The 23437-nt window shown below is 39.7% G+C and overlaps 1 protein-coding gene across 4 annotated transcripts; it reads left to right on the top strand.

Annotated features, from left to right (window-relative positions):
• The first annotated feature begins 12093 nt into the window (after nucleotides 1-12093).
• fermt1 (FERM domain containing kindlin 1) lies at nucleotides 12094-22607 on the top strand. 4 transcript variants are annotated; one of them, XM_042390447.1, is made up of 16 exons: nucleotides 12094-12252; nucleotides 14856-15010; nucleotides 15671-15768; nucleotides 16581-16716; nucleotides 16855-16980; nucleotides 18224-18407; nucleotides 18536-18638; nucleotides 18749-18856; nucleotides 19849-19980; nucleotides 20159-20208; nucleotides 20648-20772; nucleotides 21252-21358; nucleotides 21491-21715; nucleotides 21819-21943; nucleotides 22054-22195; nucleotides 22331-22607. In XM_042390447.1, exons 2-16 carry the CDS (start codon nucleotides 14860-14862, stop codon nucleotides 22502-22504), a joined length of 1986 nt encoding a protein of 661 aa, XP_042246381.1. In that variant the 5' UTR covers nucleotides 12094-12252; nucleotides 14856-14859; the 3' UTR covers nucleotides 22505-22607. The 4 variants fall into 4 exon arrangements, with proteins under 4 accessions (XP_042246381.1, XP_042246380.1, XP_042246383.1 ...); XM_042390446.1 differs by lacking the exon at nucleotides 12094-12252 and adding an exon at nucleotides 12780-13085; XM_042390449.1 differs by lacking the exon at nucleotides 12094-12252 and adding an exon at nucleotides 13315-13408.
• Nucleotides 22608-23437: the final 830 nt, after the last annotated feature.

Raw genomic sequence — 23437 nt, 5'->3', positions numbered from 1 at the left:
ACAGGCACAGCTAGGGTTGACATCAATGAGGCGCCGGGCTCTTTATGCCCACTCTGTGGTCAGGAGGAGAGAAGCCTGGATATTAATCTCTCTCTCTCTCTCTCTCGTCTTTACTCGCATGCTTTCTTCCTCTTTCCCCTTCTCACCACGCAAGCCGTATTTCTGGGCTCTCCGTCCCATTAAGGCTAAATCAAACGAAGGCAGAGACTGTTCTTTTTGATAGCTTTTGCAATTGCAGTTGCAGCTGGAGGAAGCATCCTCTCAAATACCGACACTGTGGATGGGAGGTAGAAAGAAATTAATGATCTGGCCAAAGCCCAGTTCTGAGTGATGGATAGTGCTAGCAGTGCAAGCTGAGGTCTGGGTTATTTTTTAATGCTAACCTCTCCATTAATAATTGCCTGGACTGTTTTTGCTTTAACCTGAATAAGTTAACCACACCTTCCTTGACACTCTAGACCACCGAGGCCAACCACATCCTTATTAAATCCGCACCCAAATCACTGACAGCTAATGGTAACATAAACCATCGACAGCATTATAGTGACTGACAAGCTTATAGACTTATTTACATAGTGAAAATACAAAACCATTATTACAACTAATAATTTCACTGGTCTTATACTAAGTATATGGCACGTCATTATTGTCTTGATTTTTCCAACACCTGTGATGAGGGAAAAAACCCAAACATGCCAAGACAGTCAGTCAGTCCACTAGCCCATGTGATGTGGGTCTTTATGAGAGGACACCTGCAGCACTCAGAGTCCCCGCTCGGCTTTGTGAAAGCCTCTGAACTGGGTGGGGGACAGAGGGGAGAACTAGAGAGCCAGACCCAGGTTTGGCCCCGAAGGCCTTAACTATCACTACAGTCCACGGGTTGCCTTTGGCCTTGCTAACTGTTCCATGAAATGGGCCCCAGGAACAGTGCAAACCTCCCAGAAACAGGCCGCTCACTGTTAGCCAACAGTGCTCCCTTTGTGTGAAAATTGTCAAAGCTGGCCCTTTTCTGCACTGGTCCTGCCTTTCTTTTGAGCCTCAGCTGTGAGCAAACAAAGCTGGCTTAAAGGTTTGCATGATGGTTAGCTAGGTAGCTGGCTAGCCGCGTTAGTGTTTGTGTCAATGAGAGCAATGGTGTTTGTGTTTCCTGTGTTCTGCAGGTGGGGCTTCAATGGCTAATGAGAGAAGACCCAGTCAATGCCCCACTGATGAGGCCCTCATGAAAAACAATAACCCTATGTTTTTGTGGTTAGTGTGGAGAGGAGCTCAAAATCTGTCACCATGTGTGATCCCAATTAAATACTAAATGCCTTAGTGGTCCTTGGGATTATTATTAGGCCAAATGTTCAGTGCCAGCAGGTAAGCAGGCTTTAAGCCTTGCAAAAATATCTCAACTCTAGAAATTGGCCGTTTTAATTTCCTGTAACTCAGTTATGAAAGTGAAATAAAATTCCAGTCTCTAGTTTAACAGCATTATAACTAATGTTGGCAGGCTCAAATGGTTGTTTACAGTCAACAGTGTTCCTAGTAAATACAGCAGTAACTGATTAAAAAAGTGGGGCGACTTAAAAATAATGAGCTACCATTTAAGCTATACTGATATTACTATTACTGGTATTATTTATATTGTACGAGATTGAAACAACTATTGTGACATTTCCAAAAAAAGACAAAAGAAAAAACCCATTTCATTCTCTAAATTTATAATTTCAAGCACTATGGAGTAGTTCTATAATAGTCCTAAAAGGAAATTTTGGGGTTTTAGGGTTAAGTGATTTTACAGTGACAATATTTTAGTAATTTTATTTAATTTCCTACACCACTATAAAAATATTCGTCATTCAATATTGTGTTTATGCTCAGTAATCTTATCCAAATTTGTCTGTTTTTAATTTATTACCTAGCAACATACTGTATATTATATTGTGACTATACCATGAGTTTATTGTATTTTTCTCATAGGCATCAGTATAATATTATAGTGATTGTTTGATTTGTATAACAGTCTATCCTCCTGGCTTTAATTGCAGTATTATTTGCCAGCTTGTGCATCCTGTTCAAAGTTTCTTCAAATAAAGGGAAAGAGATTTGCTTGCCAGTTGGCTGTCACAGGTGGTGGTACTTTAATCAAACTTGAGAGAACAAACTGTGATCAAGACACTGACAGTGTAAAACAAATACATTTGAGTAGAGAAAAGAACCTAATACTTTAACACATGTAAATTATTCTCTATTTGTTTCATAGCAGAAGCAGACATTATTGCTATTTATGTCAAAGGATATTTACTGTGGTGCATTACATGTTCTGAGGAAAAAGAAACAATTATTAAATGCTATTTGTATTTGTGGTTTTGTCTGTGGTTGAAATGGACCATGAATGCCCCACAAGATGTGTTCTCTATTAAGGCTGTATGCAACACCAAGAAGCTATACAACGCTACAATAATGAGCTATAGCTGTAACTTCCATGGCAAGGATAAATGCTTCAACATATTTATTAAGGGAGATTAACTGTGCTAATGCAGATTTTTCCTATTGGATGGAAAGGAAAACCAGTAGCACTTGGTTTAACCACGTTTCACTTTGCATAATTGTTCCCAAGGTTGCTGTTTTTTATTTGTAGGCTTTCTGTGCCAATATAATTCAATTTCCATGGCCAAGCCAAATATTTGCAGCATGGCTTACACTTCTAAACTGAGCTGTAGTTTGGTCAAAAGAGGTTTGCCTTGCCAGCAGCACTGCACAGACAAGGCAATAAACAGATTCACTGCTCATCGACAACAACTCTGCTTCTAATCACACTGTTGTTCTCACTACTTGTTCTGTTATGCAATAAATTATTCACCAAGTGACAAGATAAACATACAGTTTTCCTAGACATTGAAGTTTTATTACACTTCAGTCCACACCTTGCATCGTACAGAGCTACGTGCTGGATGGTTTGATGGTAAACCGACTGTTTACTACTTCTTAGGAACAGATGACACAAACTGGAGGGAGTCAGAATCATTTACAGTTAGTTAAATTCCCAGCTGAGAGGCCCAGCTAAATGCTTCTTCCACAGACCTTGCTGGGAAATATTTGCAATGGTTTCCATCCAGATCTGGGTCACTCGGTTCCACATTCACTGCACAGGTGAGCTGGAGCAGGTTTGTTTGGCATTGGTCACTGGCTGTCCTTTCCTTTCCACAGGGCTGGGAAAGCAGCACCACAAACAGCTTGCGACAACAAGAGATGCTTTTGTCCATAGCTTACCACGGCGAAATGACACCGCTAAGCCGCCTGCTGCCAATGTTGTCCAGGTCTCCCAGGACAGTCCCCGGGGGCTACGAGACCTGCTGCGGCCCAGTCCAATAGAGGCAGAAGGAGAGTGAGAGCCCTCGGGAGAATAGGTAACTCTGTCAGCCAGCCGTGCTGCTGCAGCATGCAGATGAAAACAACCTCTTTCACATGGAGTGTGTTTTGGCTTCCAAGGCTGTAATCATGGATGATTAGCCTAAGAACTCAATTCTGAGTCGGGACTATTCCGTATTCCTGTCATACTGTCAGAAATCATATTTACCTAGCACTTTGCCCAACTGTCCCAAGACATAAAGGGAGACTTGACTGATCGATGGAAATCAGGCAGGTGTGTGATATTGATTTAAATATTAAAAAGTAAAGTAAACCTCATTTCAGAATGTGTCGTGTTGAGTTTGACACAGCTAAGGTTTCAATTTAGTTGAATATTTTTGAAATAAATAGATATATTTTTTTAAACTGAATATTTAAGTAAATACTATCACAAAGAAGCCTTTTGCTTTAGTTTTAAGGTTTTACTATTTTCCTTTGGGAGATGAAAAAGTAAATAAACATGTGGGAATGTTTGCAAAGTCTAATCATATTTTTTTTAAAAAAACCTACTGACACTTTATATAATCAAACTGGCAAACAAGTTATTTTGTAGCTTACAATCTTGTTTTACAGAATAATTGTTCATTTTGGACACTTTAATCACTAATTTAATGAATTTAATCTATTTAATTTAATCACTCTACTTTACAGATATGCAATACTATGTTTTTTCTTTAAATTCCCAAACTACCTCAATGCAAAGTGAGAACACATTATTATGATATGCGCACAAAGAACCATAACTGGCCTCTAGTTGGTTAATGACTCAAGGAGCATGACACATTACGAGGACTGATGTCACCCATGGGCAGATCATCACCCCATAACAGGTGCAGCCTTCTCTCTTCCCTCTCCTCATACTCATCTTGCTGCAGCTTGTTTTGCTTCTACATGTGGAAAACATCTGCATAGGTGGTCCCTCTGTTTCTTTCTGCCCTTCTCTCTCTCTCTCTCTCTCTCTGTCTCTCTCTCTCCCTCTCTCTCTCCACCCCCTTGATTTACTCCCACCCCTCTATTCTGTCTTTCTCTTTTTATGCCGGAAAGGGGAAGTGCTGATTGTAAATATGAAGAGGTGTCAGTGCCAGAAGCTGGATCCAAGCTGCGAGGTTTACCGAAGCATATTTTTATCATGAAAAGCCAACATGGAATGGGACAGCCATGCGCAGCTGCTGGTCTAATTTGCTCTAAGCATGTACAAATAGGACGGCCCACACAGACCATAAAAGTGGAGTGGAGGTTTTGCTCAACGCGGCACTTTTGTCTGACCAGAGGGATAGGGACGCCTTCCAAAGAACAAACAGATCACAAAAGAAAAGAGAATAGAAGAGAAAACACACACAGGCACACACATGATTTAAAGACAGTGGAATAACTCAGAGGAGGACGGACTACTGCTGCTTCAGTGTTATTCCACAAGTAAACAGTATTTCAAGCACTGTTTACTAACATTAATTCCTATCCATATTCAACAGCCTACATCATGTAATGCACACTCATTGTTCATTTTTCAGGAAAAAGTGCCTCCAGAAAATATAACAATGTAACATATATATATAGTATTTTGTTTAACATTTCTAACTTCCTATTCTTGTGATACTAGTTTTTATTTACAGAGTCAAGGTCAATGGCTGTCAGAACATATACATATCAAACCCTTATGTATATATTTTTTCAACAATTTCTCAAGGTTGTTTCCCACCTTCAGAGCTGCACCAATGTCCCTCCTGTTCGTTCCCCATACATTTTATTGCACCATGGAAAGTTTTATTTGCTCTTGAGCAATTTGCTCTGGAAACCCCCTGTAGATCCTATGAGTACTGTACATTTGTACAAGTACACATTACATGCCTGCGCATGGATACTTGTGTGCGCGCGCGTACACACACACACACACACACACGCTTACATATGTCTGAACGGGGTTCCCCTTTAGTCACCGGATAAATAACTAACTTCAAACAGTAAACTAGGTGCTAATGAACTGGATCCTGACAGGGTTTGCTTTCCGCGAGCAGAGACCCACCCCACAATGGATCCATTCACAGGATCTCAGCCATGGAAAGTGTTGGTAAAGTAATCCCGCTAGAGTTTATGCGACCTTTTCTAACTCTCAGTACGTCTTTCTCCCCTCGGGCCTTTAAGGCCTGGCCAAAAACAACACTAACCTGCATCAGCTGATACAGGCAGAGGCTACCTACATTTGCATGTTTCAAAATGGCACCCATTCACAACCAGTTGGCAAATTGATGTGGGGAGGAAAGGAACACGCCCTGCTTCCTCTTACCTGTAACTTTAAGGCCAGTGTCAAGGGTTGTTTCTTCCATGTCACTCTGCGGCACAGGACGTGGCGGGACAACATCTAAATGCTTCCGTGCACATATGGCTATATTACCCAACATCCTCTGCATTCAGGACCTGCAAGAAAAGGTGTTCTTTTATCTTCAACAGAATATGGGCAATGTTCCCACTGTGTCTCTATGTGCTCTGACAAACCTAATAAAAGTCAGAGTGTTGCATATGGCTTTATTCAACACATTTGATATTCACTCAGGAACAAAAATGTCAGCTGCTTCAAACTTTCTTGCACACCTGCTGAAACTGACAAAGAAGGTTAGACAGTCAGATATAAACAACAGCATTCCAACATGAATTCTGCCAACAAAAAGGACAGTGAACCCAATTTGTGAAAAAAAGCCATCTATCTGTCTTTCTTTCAATTCTGGACTAGCACAGTCTCTGCCTGAGGTGAATGATCACCATCTATCCATATGGCTGTGTTCATCTATATCTTTTATGCTTCTGGGCAGGAAAAGGATGAAATACTGCCAGTGACAGGTAAAGCAATACTCTGTAATGGAAGTTGTTTTACAGTAGCCACTTTTCAGAAAGAAGTGCAATATTTAAACATGTGATATCCTGTTCCAAACCACGGTTCAGAGCAGCCTCTACTCTAGATGTGAGGGTCACACTGTGCTGACAACCTGTATTTATGGCTATCTGACCTGACATCATGAAAAGTTTTATTTCTATCAGATGTTTCCATGCGAGAAAAGGTGAACAAAAAAAAAGGATATCACTCTTGGCTGTGTCATATGGAAAGTTCAAATGTAATTGAAAATGCATGAACTTTTGCTGAGTGTTCTCACTTCTTTTTCACTTTCTTAAAAACGTTTTTCAGTATTTTGAATTTTTATAGCATTGGCCTTGGCTTAGTAACATTTTTATAAGCTTCAATGGAAATATCCACAAGCGAGGACGTAAGACGCCATTTACTGAAGCACCTATGGCTCCACCCATATAAATAAACAATTCATTTTAGAAATAAAAGAGCCTTTTATACAGAGCCTTCACTGCAGTGCAAGGATTACAAAGTCTATCTGAGGAGAGGTATGAAATATTTAGGCAAATACAGCCACTTTTATCAACACATAGACCATATTTAGTCAACCTGCTCTAAGACATAAATCCTCTGTTGACCATCACACACTTGCCTGACCCACAACAGGACAGAATTTCACACCATTTGTAAAATACATTAGCTGCTAGCTGCCTGTTATCTTATCTTCAGTTTTATTTTTTCATATTCAAACAGGAAAAAGTGTGGAATTTCATGATAGCTGAGGTCAGTGGCTTTTAAAAAAAATCAATTCACATCAATAAAGAAAGAAAAAGAACAAAGACATGAATTTGGCTGCCTCAAAGAGAGAAAAACAAATCAGAGCTGTAACACTTTGCAAGCCATGAGGCAGTGTAGCTTTTGTTCCCCAGAGTCCTGTGCTGTCAAGAGCCTCTCTTCCAGTGCTGTTTCTCAGGCCTCCTGACCCCCTCAGCTCTAGTCCCACAGGATAAGACCAGTGGTTGTGTTGGGTTGCAGGGGTGGGAGCGTCCAAGGGGATGCAGGGGCTGAGGTGAAGGGGATGCGGAACGCCGAGGTGAGCAGTGGTTGGTAACCTTATGAAAACAACACCTTTGAACAGTGTTTACCTCCGAACCCATATTAAGTCATGAATGAGGCCTCCATCGACACGTCAAAGAAGGTGGTGAGGTAAGTTAGTTTCTTGTTGCATTCGTTACCCCCTCATGCTTATCCCACCTCCCCAATACATCCCTAGAAGAACAACCCCCCCACCCCACCCCACCCCACCCCCCAAATCATGGGGCTCAGCAGCATGAATGGGTCATTGTGATGCGTCTCCGTCACGGCAGTGAATGTTTTCACTTCCATTTGATCCGTCGGCGAGGCTGCTAATTGGGTAAGCGTGTTCCCAGGTCACCGGGAGGTTTCTCTTTCCATAAATACAGAAAGCCGGCGAAGGCTTCTACAGATGTTGTTTCCCACCCGCTTCCAAGTAGGTTCAGACCAGCTTCAGGCAGTAGATGTAATTTATTGTGTCTAAAACCACAGTCCAAAAATTTTCCTTCTCTCTCTCCTCATCACTCTGAAGACTGCATTTTATCATTCTCCCAGGCACTGTAGTGAAGCTAAGTTGATATTTGTCCTTTCCTTTAGCTTGCACTGTGTTTACCATGTTGCCTTTAGAGCCACAGGTGTCATGATGACATGGACATGGTGTTACTTTGTCTGTACTCTATCCAGGCCTGACAGGTCCAAATGATGTTATTTTCCATGTGCCTGTCCACCAATGACACAGTTTATGAGGCTCAGGGTTTATTTGTTTGTTTTTGTCATGGAATTTACATTTCCTCTCTTACACAAGGGCTCAAGATGTCCTCATGGGCCACTGCTAAACACTCAGCTGGAACAGAGAGCTTAGATAGACTCACAGGCATGTTTGCTTCATTTAATCTGTAGGGTGTGGTCAAAATGGTCAAGTGGTCAAGAGAAACTGTCCTTCAGCTGCAGCACCAAGGTTTAAAACCTTGTGCTGGCAAACTCCCACCATGCTGAAGTGTCCTTGAATACTTACCAAGTCTGGAGCCGTTCTTGTGCAGCTGAATCTGACATCTGTCTTCCCTGGATGGGACAAATAAAAAGACAATTTCCCCACTTGAACAATAAAATATGAAATCATCAAATCAAAAATGAGACACTGCTTAAGATACCTGAGATGGTTTGTGGTATTTTTTTCTGGTATGGTTTGCTAATCACGACCTAGAAAGCCAGAGCAGCTAGTGATATGACATAAACTGAGAGTTACTCAAAACTATTTCATTGGTATTACTTTGGTAATTTTCATGCTGCAATAACTAGAGTGGCAATTGTCAGCTCCTGCTATCTTCCTTTAAGAAAAATATCATGCAATAAAGGGAATAATGATCTTTTTCAAGTTAATACAGACTAGAATTTGCCCAAGATGGCAACTGTATGGTTCAGCCCATGGCATAAAATACACACATGTTAAAAAAACAAAACAAAAACAAAACACTGAGTTAAAGTAAACAGTAGTCCATTTCTAACCCAAAGACATGAAGCACCTTTCTCTCAAATCTGGCTCACAAATTTAGGGTCTTTCTCTCCTCCAACTCTGGTATGGTGTAATGGCGCCACTGTGTGGCAGCAACAGAACTTTATTAATATATTGTGTGAGGCTGTCCTGGATGAAAGAAAATATCTGTCCATTAATAGTCAGAGAACCTCCTCTACTAATCAATCATCCAGTTTAACTGAATGATGTCAAGTTGTTTATTAATGTCTCTCTGCAGATGAATTCAGTCATGCAGAATGAACTCTTACAGAACAAAGCATATTTGTGAATATAACTGCGATGCTAGAGATATGACTATCATTTTCCAGTTACATGCCTCTTGAAAAACCATACAAATGACTAAACAACTAAAAATGTCTACGTCCACTAAGACTCAAATGACAGAATTTTTGTGTGCCCTATTATGGACATTTAAAGCACGATAAACTAATTTTTCATCTTTTTTCCTCTGTCTATTCTTTGTTTTTCTACAATTTGGAGGTGAAATTGAGTGTTGTCTAATGCACACCTGGTGGAGGGGTGCACAGGAAAATGAAATCATGCAGGAGAAAGTAATTTGCATGTAATTTAGGCATCAGATGCCCAGCTAAATGTCAAATTATGACAGAAAAGTTGCATTTTCAGTAAACTTAATGTTGATGATGTCATTTGTCATTGTCATTTTTTCATAATTGAGACATTTATTTTTAAATGTAACCCATTATTTTTTTTGTTTTATGTGTTGTCAATCTGTGCTCAAGCTGCCTTATTGCCCCGTTTGGGACTTAATCTCATTTATCTTTTCCATTTAAATACATGAGGACCTTATCTAGTGTTCATACTATGTGTTTTGCTCAAGTACCAACCAAGATAAACACATAGTGTGTGTTCTTATGAAAAGAAACCAGGGGGTGGCAGGCTTCACACATGGGCTCACTTATGACCAAGTAAATGACTGTAACAGAAGAAGCCCACATCATGAAAAAACACCTACATATTAAAAGTTACAAAACTGGCTATAACTCAGCTGGTTGTCAGCATAACACCATCTGTTCAAAAATGGTAAAAACAAAAGGTAAGAAAAAAAATGCTAGCTATCAGTTTAATTGATGTGTTATTGTAGTTTCTTAAGTTGGCAATATTACCATTTGGAGAAGACAAACTCTGATGATTCATCTTGATTTACTCATTGGGAGAGATGTGGGCATTAAGGAAGGTGGGCTGATTCATCTGCTCACCTTCCAGTATACCAGTAAGTTATTATTCATCACGTTGTGGGATCGTTTCTTTAAATCCACCTCAACTGGAGAAACAGCCCTGATATGATATTTTCACATTACCTATATTTTTAAGCCCTTCGAGTTTGTGATGATTGGTCAAGATTAAAGGTAAAGATTTTAACTTTGTATTTTGACATACAGAGCAACTACTCTATATGATTGTCACTTATTTGCTGCATGTATAATTAAGGATTGTGTGTTAATTTCTTACAGGGGTATGCCAGCAATTTATTAGTGCACTACCTTAAAGTTGGGGGACTTGTAAGGACATATTTGAAAAAAGAATGGTAAAAATCAAAGCAGCACAGGCTGAGATATCCTGGCTTTTAATCCCTAACGGTCAAGCTCAAAACCTGCTGAATCCTACACTTCACCATGATTATTTTTTATTTAAAACTTTTATATAAAACTCATGTCATTGCCACAGAAACAAGTGGCTCACACAACTGTTTCCACAGGCTGAGTGGTACTCCCTATGACTAATAAGCTTACAATTATTCATAATATTGGTGGACTGGCCCTTGTGTCTAAACATTGTGCATGGCTGTGTTGTGCATGGCCCCTGTTAAATAAACTAATAAACTAAACTAAATTGACCAAACACTGCACACTCGCATAAACATGTATTCACAAATCTAGTCTGGTATCAGTCCATTAATCTGTGATTAGCCAGTCATAATCAACCAATCAAAGGTTTAAATCAAATGTAGCTCACCTATTTTTTTCTGGGTTCAGTTGAATTGGTATTTTCACATCACAAGCCGTAATCAATAAAATATAAACATAGGTGTTAAAGAGCCAGTGTGTAGGATTTATGGGGATCTATTGGCAGAAATATTGGCAGAAATGGAATATAATATTCAAGTATGTTTTAATTAGTGTATAATCACCTGAAATAAGAATCGTTGTTTTACCTTAGAAACAGCCCTTTATATCTACAGAGGGAGCGGGTCCCCTTCCATGGAGCCTGCCATGTTGCACCAACATGTTTCTACAGTAGCCCAGAACAGACAAACCAAACACTGGTTCTAGAGAAGGCCTTTCGTGTTTTTTGTGAATTTCGTGGCCACTGTAGGTTCTCCAACACACTTGGAAGGAGGAAGGGGGAGGGGAGGGGTTATCAGTTGGTTGCGTCTGCAACCATGGATGTATACAGAGAACTGGATACAGCGTTGGAGATGGGGCCCCATTCATGAAGCCAAAAAAGTTCAACTTCTTCTGCATTGTTTCCACATCTGTAGGGCACATAGAACAAGCGTACTAGTGCCGTTTGCCAGCCAAGCCAGCTACTTCCAGTTTAGCCCCCCAGCTAACTTGAATGGGGATAAAACAATGAAATTGCGTGGCTCTTCTAGACTTTCGAAATGTGATCGGACCAAATGGATCAAATTCTGAGATGAGTCATTTCGTGGGGGTTGTGATGCTCAAAAAAAAAATCCTCTGATTTACAGACGTCTCTTTCACAATGTAAGTCCAGGGGAAAAAGTCTTTTTGGGCCAAATAGCATCACATGATGCTGTAATGAAACCTGAAGTGAAAAACCTTGGTGTTGTCCTCGACTCTGAATTGAATTTTAGAAGTCATATCCACAACGTTACAAAGATAGCTTTCTATAATTTAAGAAATATTGCAAGAGTCAGACCCTACCTTACTTTGGAAGATGCCAAGAAACTCACTCATGCTTTTGTTTTTTCATGCTTAGATTATTGTAATGCACTTTATGCTGGTTTATCAAATAAAACCATTGATCGGCTGCAACGCGTTCAAAATTCAGCAGCAAGAATTTTAACCAAAACTAAGAAAAGGGAACATATTACACCAGTATTAGCATCATTGCATTGGCAGCTATGCAACAAATATCTAAAACAAACTCCCACCACATATTAGACAAGTATCCTCTGTTGATATTTTATTCTGTTGAAGCAGCTCAAAACTTATTTTTATGGTCTTGCTGTTTTTACTACCTTTTCTTATCTCCTGATGATTTTACTTCTTTTCATCTTCTGACCTCTTTGTAGTGTAGGCGTAGCCTTAGCCGTTGTTATTGTTAGTGTGTTTTCAGTTCATGAAAGTTAATTGTAACATTTTGGTATTGTTCAGTGTTTGTTTGTACTAAAAGACGCACTAAGGAGTCAGGTGTTCAGTTTTTCCCGGTAAGTCCATTTTATTTTAATGGTCTTAAGCCCGTTTTTCGCTAGCGAAAATTAGCACTAGCATTAGCATTATCACACTTAACCATAAATTTTAAATGCACTGTTCCAACCAAGTTGGCAGCTAGTTAGGGTCAGCTCAACCCTCTCGTCCAAGTATAGTCACGTCTGGCTTCAAAAATCCAAGATAGTGACGGTCAAAATGCAGAACTCAAGGCTTCAAACCAATGGGCGACATCACAGTAGCTACGTCCAGTATTTTTATACAGTCTATGTTCACAGCCTGGCACTATTCCTGGGGGCTTGTCTGCAACCTCACCGCTAGATACCAGTAAAACCTACACAATGGTCCTTTAAAGGAAAATTTTAATTTAGGCCAACTAAACTGTTGCTAACTGCTATTTTCTTTTTGTCCCCTTTTTAAATTTTGGTTAATTTATAATGTAAAGAAGACTAATACACAAATATTTTTGTTTCAGCTATGCTCAATGTTTTCCAAAGTGTATTAACTTATTTCATTGTTATGTTGTCAATAACACACTATAACAAGGGAGTACAATCATTAACATAAAGCAAACATTGTTAATGTTAGCTAATTTTGAGGTAACGTTGCTCATTACCACAGTGTGTCGTAAATTTATTATATCCCGAAAAATTTACAACTGTGTGAACACAGCCCCACCTTTGCTCAACAGTTGTTCCCTCTGATGATCTCCTCCTCTCTAACTTACCTGTCTGAACGGGGCGTGTTCAACTCTCAAAGGAGCCTTATTCCTTATTCGCCTTTACCTCACAAGTTTCTAGGAATACTCACCGACAGGAAACTTTCAATCAAGGTAAAAGTGGTTTCTTGACTTCTACGAAATTGCGGCGGGAAAAACATTAACGTTAGTTTTATCAGCTGGGTTGTTTTTTTTTTTTTTTTTTTTTTTTAAAGCAGGATTTTCGTGTCCTTGACGGGGATAAACACATCATATAATGATTCAGCGATGATTCAGTCGTGTTAGATTTTATAGCCTTTCTGTGATAAGAGCATAATCATAAAATCATAAAAAGCTGGAATCACATCGTGCCGAATGGGGTCAAGAGAGCTTTTATGGTGATTGCGACCAGCAGTGTCATATCACTTTCAGTTTGATGTTTCTGACCATTCGCCTTGGTATGAATTATTAATTTATTTATGTATTGTGATTTTGGCCATTATGTCTCTTGTTTGTGCAGTTGGTTTGTAAAGAAGGGTATGACATTTGTTGTATTTCGGTCTTTTCCCAGTCCTGCTTGCCCTCTTGAAAGTCCACTCCTTTAATTCAGGTTTGAATGGATTTTGAACTTTAACAGGTTTACCTATACATTAGAAGATTTAGATTAAAGCCTCCTTAACGTGGTTCACATAACGTTTAAGGATTTAGAATATCAGAGCTCTGTAAAGCATTTTTAAGAGGCCTATATTGGACTTTTCTGTATGCTGATGGCTGTTTGGATTATGCCCCAAATTACATCACTGCTCCTTCTAACATTTTTATGGTATTATTTTGTAATAATTTGTGAGTCAATTCATCACACTCTGACACATCTCAACAAGCCTTCTTCCCTCAGCAGACACGCAAGCTGAAACTTTTAACTGCACCCTACAGCTGCATAGGGAGGGAGCAGCACAAAGAGAGCAGAGTGTGTTCATTAAACCTAGCCTCCTGGCAACACTGCTTCACACAGCATATACTCTTCCACTGTGTTACCCATGACAAATGAGACAGATGCAACCAGTATTTCTGTAATAACTCAGGTCTAGACTAATGTGCGTGAATGAGTTTGCATCGTTTTGTTTGCCAAATTTTCAGATCTGAATGAAGGGAGATTGGTGCAGTATGTGGAGATTGTTGTTTTGCGTGGTCTCTCCTGCACCAGATTCGTGTCCCTGCTCGTCACACATTCCACAGCTACCACCCCTCTCCTCCTCCTCCTCCTCCTTCTCCTCTTCCCCTCCTCTATCCTTTCCCACCTGCCTGATGTCTTTAAGTCTTTGTCAAAATGAAAATGCAACAATCCACCACCATACTTGTGCCTCGCTCTCTGTTAGCTCTACAGCTGTGTCGTTTCTGCTGTGTTTACCGTTTGCTCTGCAGCCTCATCTCTTTTTCCTGGTGGCACCAGCCAGTGAATCTGCCAGCCTGTGTGTTCGCTGATATCTTATTTATAAATGAATTGGCTGAGAGGAGTACTTAGGGGGCTGCAGTATCATTGCAGAGATACTGCAGAAGAAGCAGCGTGAAAATCATTTCCATTGGTGGCCAGTTAAGACAAGAAACATTTAGAGATCTGTGTTTATTAACTGCTGGCCATGTTAATTTGGATGTTCCCACGGGATGTAGAGAAACACTTAATCTACTGACTCATGCTTTAATCCCAGATGTTTCCTAATCTTCAAAACAAAGGAAAGCAAGAAAGGAATCTACATATTTTAGTGGGATTCCCCCACCATGGATCTAATTAGAGACAGCAGTAGGTTTTTCTTTCCAATATTCCTTGTGGTGTTCCTTTGTTGATGGGGATATCGAAACCTAGTTTTGTGATCTATCCACTGCCTCACCTCTGTCTTTTTATGACAGGGCAATGATCACAGCTGCAGAATATGGAGACACATCATGGGAGCTGTCCGTGCATGTGGATCAAAAAGACGGGGATGAGTCCATGAGATTTAAACTGAGAGTGAAGGGTGATTTGCACATTGGAGGCCTCATGCTTAAACTGGTGGAGAAGATCAGTAAGTAAAAATCTATCCTTGTGCAGCCAATCTACAGCCTGTATCCACTCGTTGAAGTACCCTTGAGAAAGGCACCAAAACTCTAAAGCTTACATTTAAAGGAGTCCATTTTGGTTTGATTACCTGGTAAAAAAAAAAAAAATCTTTAATCCTTTGTTTTATGCTTAGATCTCCCTCTGCTGCACTGCCAGGTCTGTAATTCAGTCAAGCCACACCCTTGTTTGCCCTACATTTTTCTACACTGCAGCGCCAATGTTTTACCACAATGCCTTAGTTTGCTCTAGGGGCCAAAGTTCAGAGTCTGATCTGATAGACTGCCCTGGAAGCAAGAGAGAATTAATATCAAGGCGGCAAGGTGGTTTAGGGAACAAGGGATATAATAGATGACTAAGTATTTTGTCATCAACAGACAGATCTCAGACTATGATGGCAGTTAGACTCATAAGACCACACTTTAATCATGCACATCCACCCACACACAACAGGAAGTTTGCGTTGTTAGCAACAGTAGTTGTATGAAGAATAAAAGACAGAGCTCCACCTCAAGAAAACTTGACGTGTAAATGTGTGCAATAACTTTGGGGTGTGTACTACTCTTCAAACTTGCTATGTGACAGTAATATAGTAGTAATATGTTTTACTTAATCTGTCTGTCTGCAGAAGCCCCTCAGGACTGGTCAGACCATGCCCTGTGGTGGGAACAGAGAAAATGCTGGCTGCTGAAGACCCACTGGACCTTGGACAAATATGGAGTTCAGGTATTATGGATGCCAAATTGAACATTTCAACTCCCAAAACATACAAAATTCCCCATGAAATGTATTCATAGAAAGATGGAAAACTATTTGAATACCCATGGCACAGTAGAATTCTCCAGTCAAAGCTGTAATAATTAAATTCAGTGTTTAATTCTGGCTAGTTGTGTATGCCACCCTTGCAAGGTGCTACATAAAATCATACCCTGTTTTTTATTAACCTCTTCAGCCCAGCCATCTGAAACATCTGTTCAGTCTATCATTCAAATGCAAGTCGTACAGCCAGGCATTGTTCTAGCCCGAACATTTTTTCTTTAAAATTCTGGTTAAGATCTCACTGTTAACAAAGAAACCAACTTCTTTGTGCGGACCAATTAGGGAGACAAAATTAGAGCAATGCAGTTACTATTTAAAGTAGTGGTTCAGCCAGTGTTGATGTACTGTAGCCAATTTCCTCATATGAAGAAAACACATAGTTGTGGGTTGGGTTTAAATAGACACAAGTATTTTAATGTGTCCGAATTCCCCTTGAAAATAAGCTTACTTCTATTGTAGGTGACCATTACCTACATTGCATGTGTAATGTAGGCAACACATGCGTCTCTTCATACTACATTTTCCCTCTGTGCATACATTTCACAAATCATTCCAGCATGATACCAAATGTGAAAAAAAACTAGCATAAAGTGACAGGGGAAGTTGCTCTACACCCAGACAAGGTTACAAGATCACCAGCACAATAGGGAAGGAGAGAGTATAAATACATGGATGCTGCAAGTGTAGTTCATATGATTTAAAATCGTTTTGCTACACAGGCGGACGCTGACCTGCGCTACACACCCCAGCACAAACCCCTTTTGTTGCAGCTCCCCAATATGAAAACCATCAAAATGACTGTCAGCTTCTCCTGCGTCGTCTTCAAGACGGTGACAGAGATCTGTCAAATACTCAGTAAGTGTCTTCTGTTCTATTTGATTAAAGTGCCCCTCTGCCCTTGTTGCTTTTGTTATGATTTTATGTCTTATACAGAAATAACCTTGATATATCTTTCCTGATCCCTCACACTTTTTCCTCTTCGTTCCATCCCAGACATCAGGAGGCCAGAGGAACTGTCCCTGCTAAAGCCTCCAGATGATCCCTCCAAGAAGAAGAAGAAGAAAGACAAGAACTCGGCACACAATGACATCTGGGACATCGATTTACCCGGAGGATCAGGTACTGTGAAATACATGGCTGTTTCTTAATATGGCTTTAAAAAAATCACAGCACAGCAGCACCTAATACTGTGTCAAAAGCAATCTGCAGCATTTCTGAAAAGATTCAGGCTAATACTCAAACGGTCATAAGAAAAAGATGCAACATATGAAGCGCAACATGATTAGAAATCCATATCAGTACTAAGAGCACAAGTGTATCAGTTTATCTAACAAGATAAACTGATACACCTGAGCTCTCAAATCACAGTTTACATTGCATTAATTGCTGGAACTGAGCCATCATTATGGTTATTAGTTCCACCTGTGCTTTTCCTGCTATGACAAGTCAAAATGTCTGCTGTGAAAAAGTTCTATGAATCTAAATCATTTGGGAACAACAAAGTACTTTGATGCTAGCAAGGCTATCAATGTTAAGTTTAGCGAGATTTATTTATGCATGTATTTATTGCTTTTTTTAAGGGAGGCATGACAGAAATGCTTTGGGCTTGACAATATGATCTAAAATTTATCTCACAGCACATTTGAATTATATACATATATATTTTTTTATTTTTTTATTTTTTTAAATACATGACTGCATAATATTTCCCTCTTCATGTTGGCTTATTTCTGATTTGTTTTGTTTTTAAAGTTTCTGGTCTACTGGACTGAATTGTGGGCTGACTGGGTGTTTGAACTTACCCATTATGATATGATACCCATTAAGACTGGATAGGAGTTACTTTTGCTGAAGCAGGAGGAGAAGAAATGAGGAACATCTATGAATCGTACTGCTGAGATTTGACAGGCCACAGTTTTCATCAGTGAGATCAGAAAGAATTGTTCAGTATGCTGCCATGTTCTTAAGGATTTCCCTAACACACTCTTTTGTGCACGCTCACACACGCATACAACCACAGCCGCACTTCTTTGCCCTGTGAACATCCAGTACAGATACCACACCAGCATTAACTCTAATTAAGACCTTTGATATCTGCCTTCTTTAATGTCAAGTTATAACTTGGAGCTGTATTTTGTTTTCATGAGCCTTAACTTTTCTGTCAAACTTCTCATGTGAGAGTTGTAAGAGTTGTCTTTTCAAACTCTGACACCTCCTATGCTATTTGACAGGGAGCTGATCTCGAATCGAAATGCCTTTCCGCATCAAATTCCTTAAAATTCCCTGTTAATATGAAGATATGCTGAATCTTAGCATTTTTTGGGAAACTCTATTTTAATTCATTTAATTATCCTCAAACAAGGCGCAATGTACAGTAAGACCATGACGGCAACCTACGACCCAGAGAACGGGATGCCAGTGTCTGCCACGAGCCTTTGGTTTGGAGAAAACCCTTTAGCTGAATGCCTGCCCAACTTGCCACCTGCTGAGCTGGCCAAGATATACCAGCCACTCTCGCTGGTGGACAAAGCAATCAACAATGCAGGGTAGATGAAATGTTTAAATTAACTTTTCACTGGAACCTTTCAGTGATAGTTTGATTCATAACTGGCAGTGTTATACATTTTCGATGATATTTTTATCCACAGCTCATCTGATTGGTTGTGATTTACAGGTGGTTGGACTCATCTCGTTCTCTTATGGAACAAGACATTCAAGATGAGGACAAGCTATTGCTGCGCTTTAAGTACAATGTCTTCTTTGACCTCAACCCTAAAGTAAGACACCCAAAATTTATCCTTGACAAAAAAATTAAATAACTGCAGTCCTGGTTTGAAGCTGTTGAACTAAATTTGAGTGTATGTGGACTCATGTTTTTGTTTTTTAGTATGATGCTGTCAGGATAACCCAGCTGTATGAACAGGCTCGCTGGTCCGTCCTGCTGGAGGAGATAGATTGCACTGAGGAAGAAATGCTGATGTTTGCTTCACTGCAGGTGAACATGAACCCATCGCAGTTATAAAAGGGTTATAAGGTGCTGTTTGTATTTCAGATGGAAACATGGCACTGGCAGAGGCCAGTTCCCTTCACTAAGACCTTCCTGCTTTGTTCTGTCAGGGCTAACCACTATCCCACTGTATCACCTAATAATAACTCTACAAAGTCCATTATAAATGTACTGTTATAACTGGAGAACTGCTAAAACCTCAACCTTTAGCACTGTAAAACTGATGACAGATATATATTCACAGATAATACACATGGTGATGAAAGCTAAACACTTGCAAGCATTTTTATATTTCAGAAGTAAACTTGCTTATGGTGCTAATTATAAAAATCCTGATTCAAACTGGCTTGTAATCATGAACCACAATTCTCTGGGGGAACAGTAATGTGGACCAAATTAGCTTTAAGTATACACTATGTGTGTCTGGAAACTCAGAATATTATCCATCCAGGCGAGCAGGCTTGGTGTTTAAATCCGTATGAGGACGTGTCAAGACATGAGGAAAATCCCCATGGAGAGGGAGGATGGGAGGTACAGGCGGAGGCATAGAAAGAGAAGTATAGGGAGCGAAACTGAGTAGCGGGAAAAGTAGTAATGTAAGAATTCAAGCTCCCCATTCTGATATATTTGCTATAAGGAATTAATGATAATGGCTGGAAAGTTTTAGCTGTGGCATTTCAGCCCATTTCTGATCCATTCATCTGTTATTTTGCAACCATTGGGACAGTGATTCAGAAATCACAGTGATTCAAAAGGAGATTAGTATTGCACTCACCTACACATTGGTGCAATGGCTGGCACACAGGGATCTGCTCAAACCTTACTCTGACTCATGCCATGCTTGCATAACCTCTTAAGTCATGTCGGAGAACATCATAATAACTTATACTTGCAAAACTAAATGTTAGATCATTGTTATTAGGAAATTAAGTTCAGAGTTTTCATATCAGGAGTAAAAACTTTTTTTTTTTTTTTTCCAGTATCACATTTGTAAACTGACAATGTCAAATGAGCCACTGGACCACTCCAACGAACCAGAAATAGATGAAGTAGAGGCCGCCCTATCCAACCTTGAGGTGACACTTGAAGGTGGACACACAGACAGAATTCTGGTAAACATTTTTTTGGACTGAATATTGACTGTAATTTTAATGTTTTCAGGTCTGTTACAGTAGAACACCTGTTTTTTAAGCCGGAGTTGATAGGTAGGCCTCCGCTGATTGCATGTCTCAACATGGTGATGTCACAAGAGGACATAAGATAATTGACAGTTGTTTGTCCCCCCTCTAGGAAGACATTACAGACATTCCAGAGCTGGCAGATTCCCTCCGGCTGTTTAGGTAAACCCACCTTTATTCATTATACTGTATCTATTATATTAAGTCAGAAGATGCCATTGTCAATAACTGATGTAAAAATCTCAAAAATACCTGTCTTTTTTTTTGGTCCTTGAAATCTTTGCCTAACGTAGTGGTTTGCAAGATAAGTTTGAAGATGATGTAATGGACAGGGGAGAAGCATTTATACTTTTTGTCTGAATTTTGCTTTTATCTTACGATGGCCTCTAGGCCAGCTGATATTTAATCAAAAGAGACAACCTGAGAAGGCAAAATATTCTTGTGTTGAGCAGCTCACACTCTGAATATGTAGCCTGTGCTATTTTTTGAATTTGCCTCATAACCCCCCTAGTCGCCCGGCTTATACTCAGATAAGATCACAGACTGTATTGCGAGCAAAAACAATGATTTTTTTCTCTTCTTTTTTTCTGTCTTCACTCAGACCAAAAAGACTGACACTCCGGCCTTACAAAGAGTACTGGTTTGTATTCAAGGATACCACCATCTCCTACTACAAGAACAAGGAGACCTCCAACGGAGAACCCATAGAGCAGTTTCACCTTCGAGGTCAGGGGAAGGGAATGATGTGAAAAACAGTGTATATTGTGTGCTGTATTATTGATGAATAACATTCAATTTAAGCATTCCCATGATGTGTAATTATGACTTTGAGCAGCCCAGTGAGCATGAGCCATTCTCTACAAAGTCTAGAAAACAGGGAACCGAGATATTATCATTACTTTGTAATAAATGAAATGTTATATAAACGTACAATTTAGATATGGAGGTGCATATGCAAATATTAAACATAATACTGTAGATAATGGGTGAGACAAACTGCTCCCTCGTGTTATTGATCATTAGGAAAAAGCATTCAGTGTTGACTACCATTGTCCAAACTAGCATCTAAATTCAGTCGTATTCTCGTTTAAGCTACAACCACAATAATAGCTTTTATTCTGTGGTAATACCAGCAGATCTACTGTATTTTGCTGCAGTGCTTCTAATGCTAAAGTCAGGATATTTTCCTCCTGTTCATTTGACAGGCTGTGAGGTAGTCCCCGACGTCAACGTCACAGACAAGAAGTTTGGCATCAAGCTCCTGCTGCCAGTTGCTGATGGGATGAACGAGGTGTACATCCGATGTGACAATGTAAGGCCACACTCATCTGCATGCTTATGGTTTTCTTTTCCTGTGTTAACCTCTTTTTCATTTTCCTGCAAGTTGTGCATATATAAGCATAAGGCTAATTTGTTATTGCACTGTGATTTCATTCTGCTGCAGGAAACACAATATGCCAAGTGGAAAGCAGCATGTATCCTAGCCTCCAAAGGCAAGACAATGGCCTACAGCTCCTACAAGTCAGAAGTGAAGAACATCCAGTCGTTCTTGCAAATGAAGAGCCTGGCGCCCCCTCCTGGCCATGCAGCTCCCGACCTTGACGCTATGGACATGAATGCTGAGTGTTTTGTTTCCCCACGCTACGCCAAGAAGCACAAGACCAAACAGGTCTGTTGAAAAGCTACGTGCAACATACTTGACATTGCCAACAGCATCAGCGTTACATCACTTAATATATTTACTAAATCTGCCTCTGGTGATTTTTTTCAAGCTGACAGCACGAATCCTTGAGGCCCATCAGAACATAGCACGGTTGTCCCTAATGGAGGCCAAGATGCGCTTCATCCAGGCCTGGCAGTCACTCCCAGAGTTTGGTATCAACTACTACATTGTTAGGTACGATGCATATATGTAGGTATAATAAACATACAACTGGTGACATACTTAAACATCTGCATATTATTCATGAATGATAATTTGAGGGGTTCTCTTTTTATGTGCTCCAGATTTAAGGGCAGTAAGAAAGATGAGATTCTTGGGATCTCATACAATCGTCTGATTCGTCTTGACATGTCCTCTGGCCTGCCTGTCACTACGTGGAGGTTCGCCAATATGAAGCAGTGGAACGTCAACTGGGAGATAAGACAGGTGTGGGATTATTGTGCTATATGTTATGATGTCAGCTGTCTTCTCCTTCTTCTTTGTTTGGGTATCAGGGTGGATTGGAAAAGGAATGAGTAGTCAAAACAGTTTTTGTTTATTATCTATTGTGTCTTATTTCAGGTGACCATAGAGTTTGACCAGAATGTGACAATAGCCTTCTGCTGTTTGAGCTGTGACTGCAAGGTGGTCCATGAGTTCATTGGCGGTTACATCTTCCTCTCCACACGATCTAAAGACCAGAACGAGACGCTAGATGACGAACTGTTCCATAAACTTACTGGAGGCCAAGAATGAGCTAAAACATAAGCCAGTGCGTCTTATAATATTTCTGTCTTTTATTTACATGCATCTTACAATGTTGTAAGAGTGAATAGTGAATTCTGAGTAAAAAAATTAAAGGTTGTTTTTATATTTCACAACTTGTCTAACATTTGTTCATCTGCTAAAACACAAAGAGCACTGTGTTTTAATACTGAAGGTAAAAAAATGTAACTTTAAAGAAATGAGCTTTGTTTCTCGCAAGGATGAAATGTAATTTCAAAAATATTCTACACTTGACAAACACGATTCATGGTAAATATTACAGTTTGTTTATTTTACATTTATGTTCATGTTAATGGGACATGGAAATGTTATACTTTACTGCTACTGTATAGAATTCCTATTCTGCCTTATATACCTTATACAGCACCTTTGAGGATATCTTGGATTAATGAAGGACTTCATAAATTATGCAACTTACAACCTGCTTTCAGAAAATACCTCAAGATATTCTTAGTTCTTAGAAACCTCCAGATCAGCTGCAATTCTGGTGCTTTAATTACTGCTTTTTCAACTCTTTATGGTGACTGAGCCTTCGTATTTATAATCTCATGGCATAATATCTGTAAATACTGTTTAAATTGAATTACTTTAGGGTACTCATTGCCCTGTACTGAATAGCAGTCACGACCATAGACTGGTCACAACATTTGACACATTGACCCCACAATGAAAATGCTGACAAAACTTCACACCAACTTAAAACTATAACTGACCTACTAGGTTTGGACACAACGACTTTGTCTTAGTTGAGACTTGCTAGTTAGTAACTATGTCTCTCAGGTTGCATCATTTATTTCAATTTGACCAACTTATTACATCATTTCTTGTGCAGTGCAAGATGCTCTCTTTTGCTGTTTCAACTGCCACACTGTGATACACTAGTAATGGGCAGGTGGAGTTGGC

The sequence above is a fragment of the Thunnus maccoyii genome, chromosome 17, assembly GCF_910596095.1.
Source record: "Thunnus maccoyii chromosome 17, fThuMac1.1, whole genome shotgun sequence".
In the NCBI taxonomy this organism is placed as follows: Eukaryota; Metazoa; Chordata; class Actinopteri; order Scombriformes; family Scombridae; genus Thunnus; species Thunnus maccoyii.
Note: the sequence above shows the minus strand (reverse complement) of the source record. Positions and strands in the feature narration are given on the sequence as shown.

Bases quoted from the DNA above. Each gene is read 5' to 3' on its own strand.
- fermt1 (XM_042390447.1), top strand. From the start codon at position 14,860: ATGATCACAGCTGCAGAATATGGAGACACATCATGGGAGCTGTCCGTG. The intron at 15,769-16,580 runs GTATTATGGATG...TTTGCTACACAG, and splicing joins TGGACAAATATGGAGTTCAG to GCGGACGCTGACCTGCGCTA. The intron at 19,981-20,158 runs GTAAACATTTTT...TCCCCCCTCTAG, and splicing joins GACACACAGACAGAATTCTG to GAAGACATTACAGACATTCC.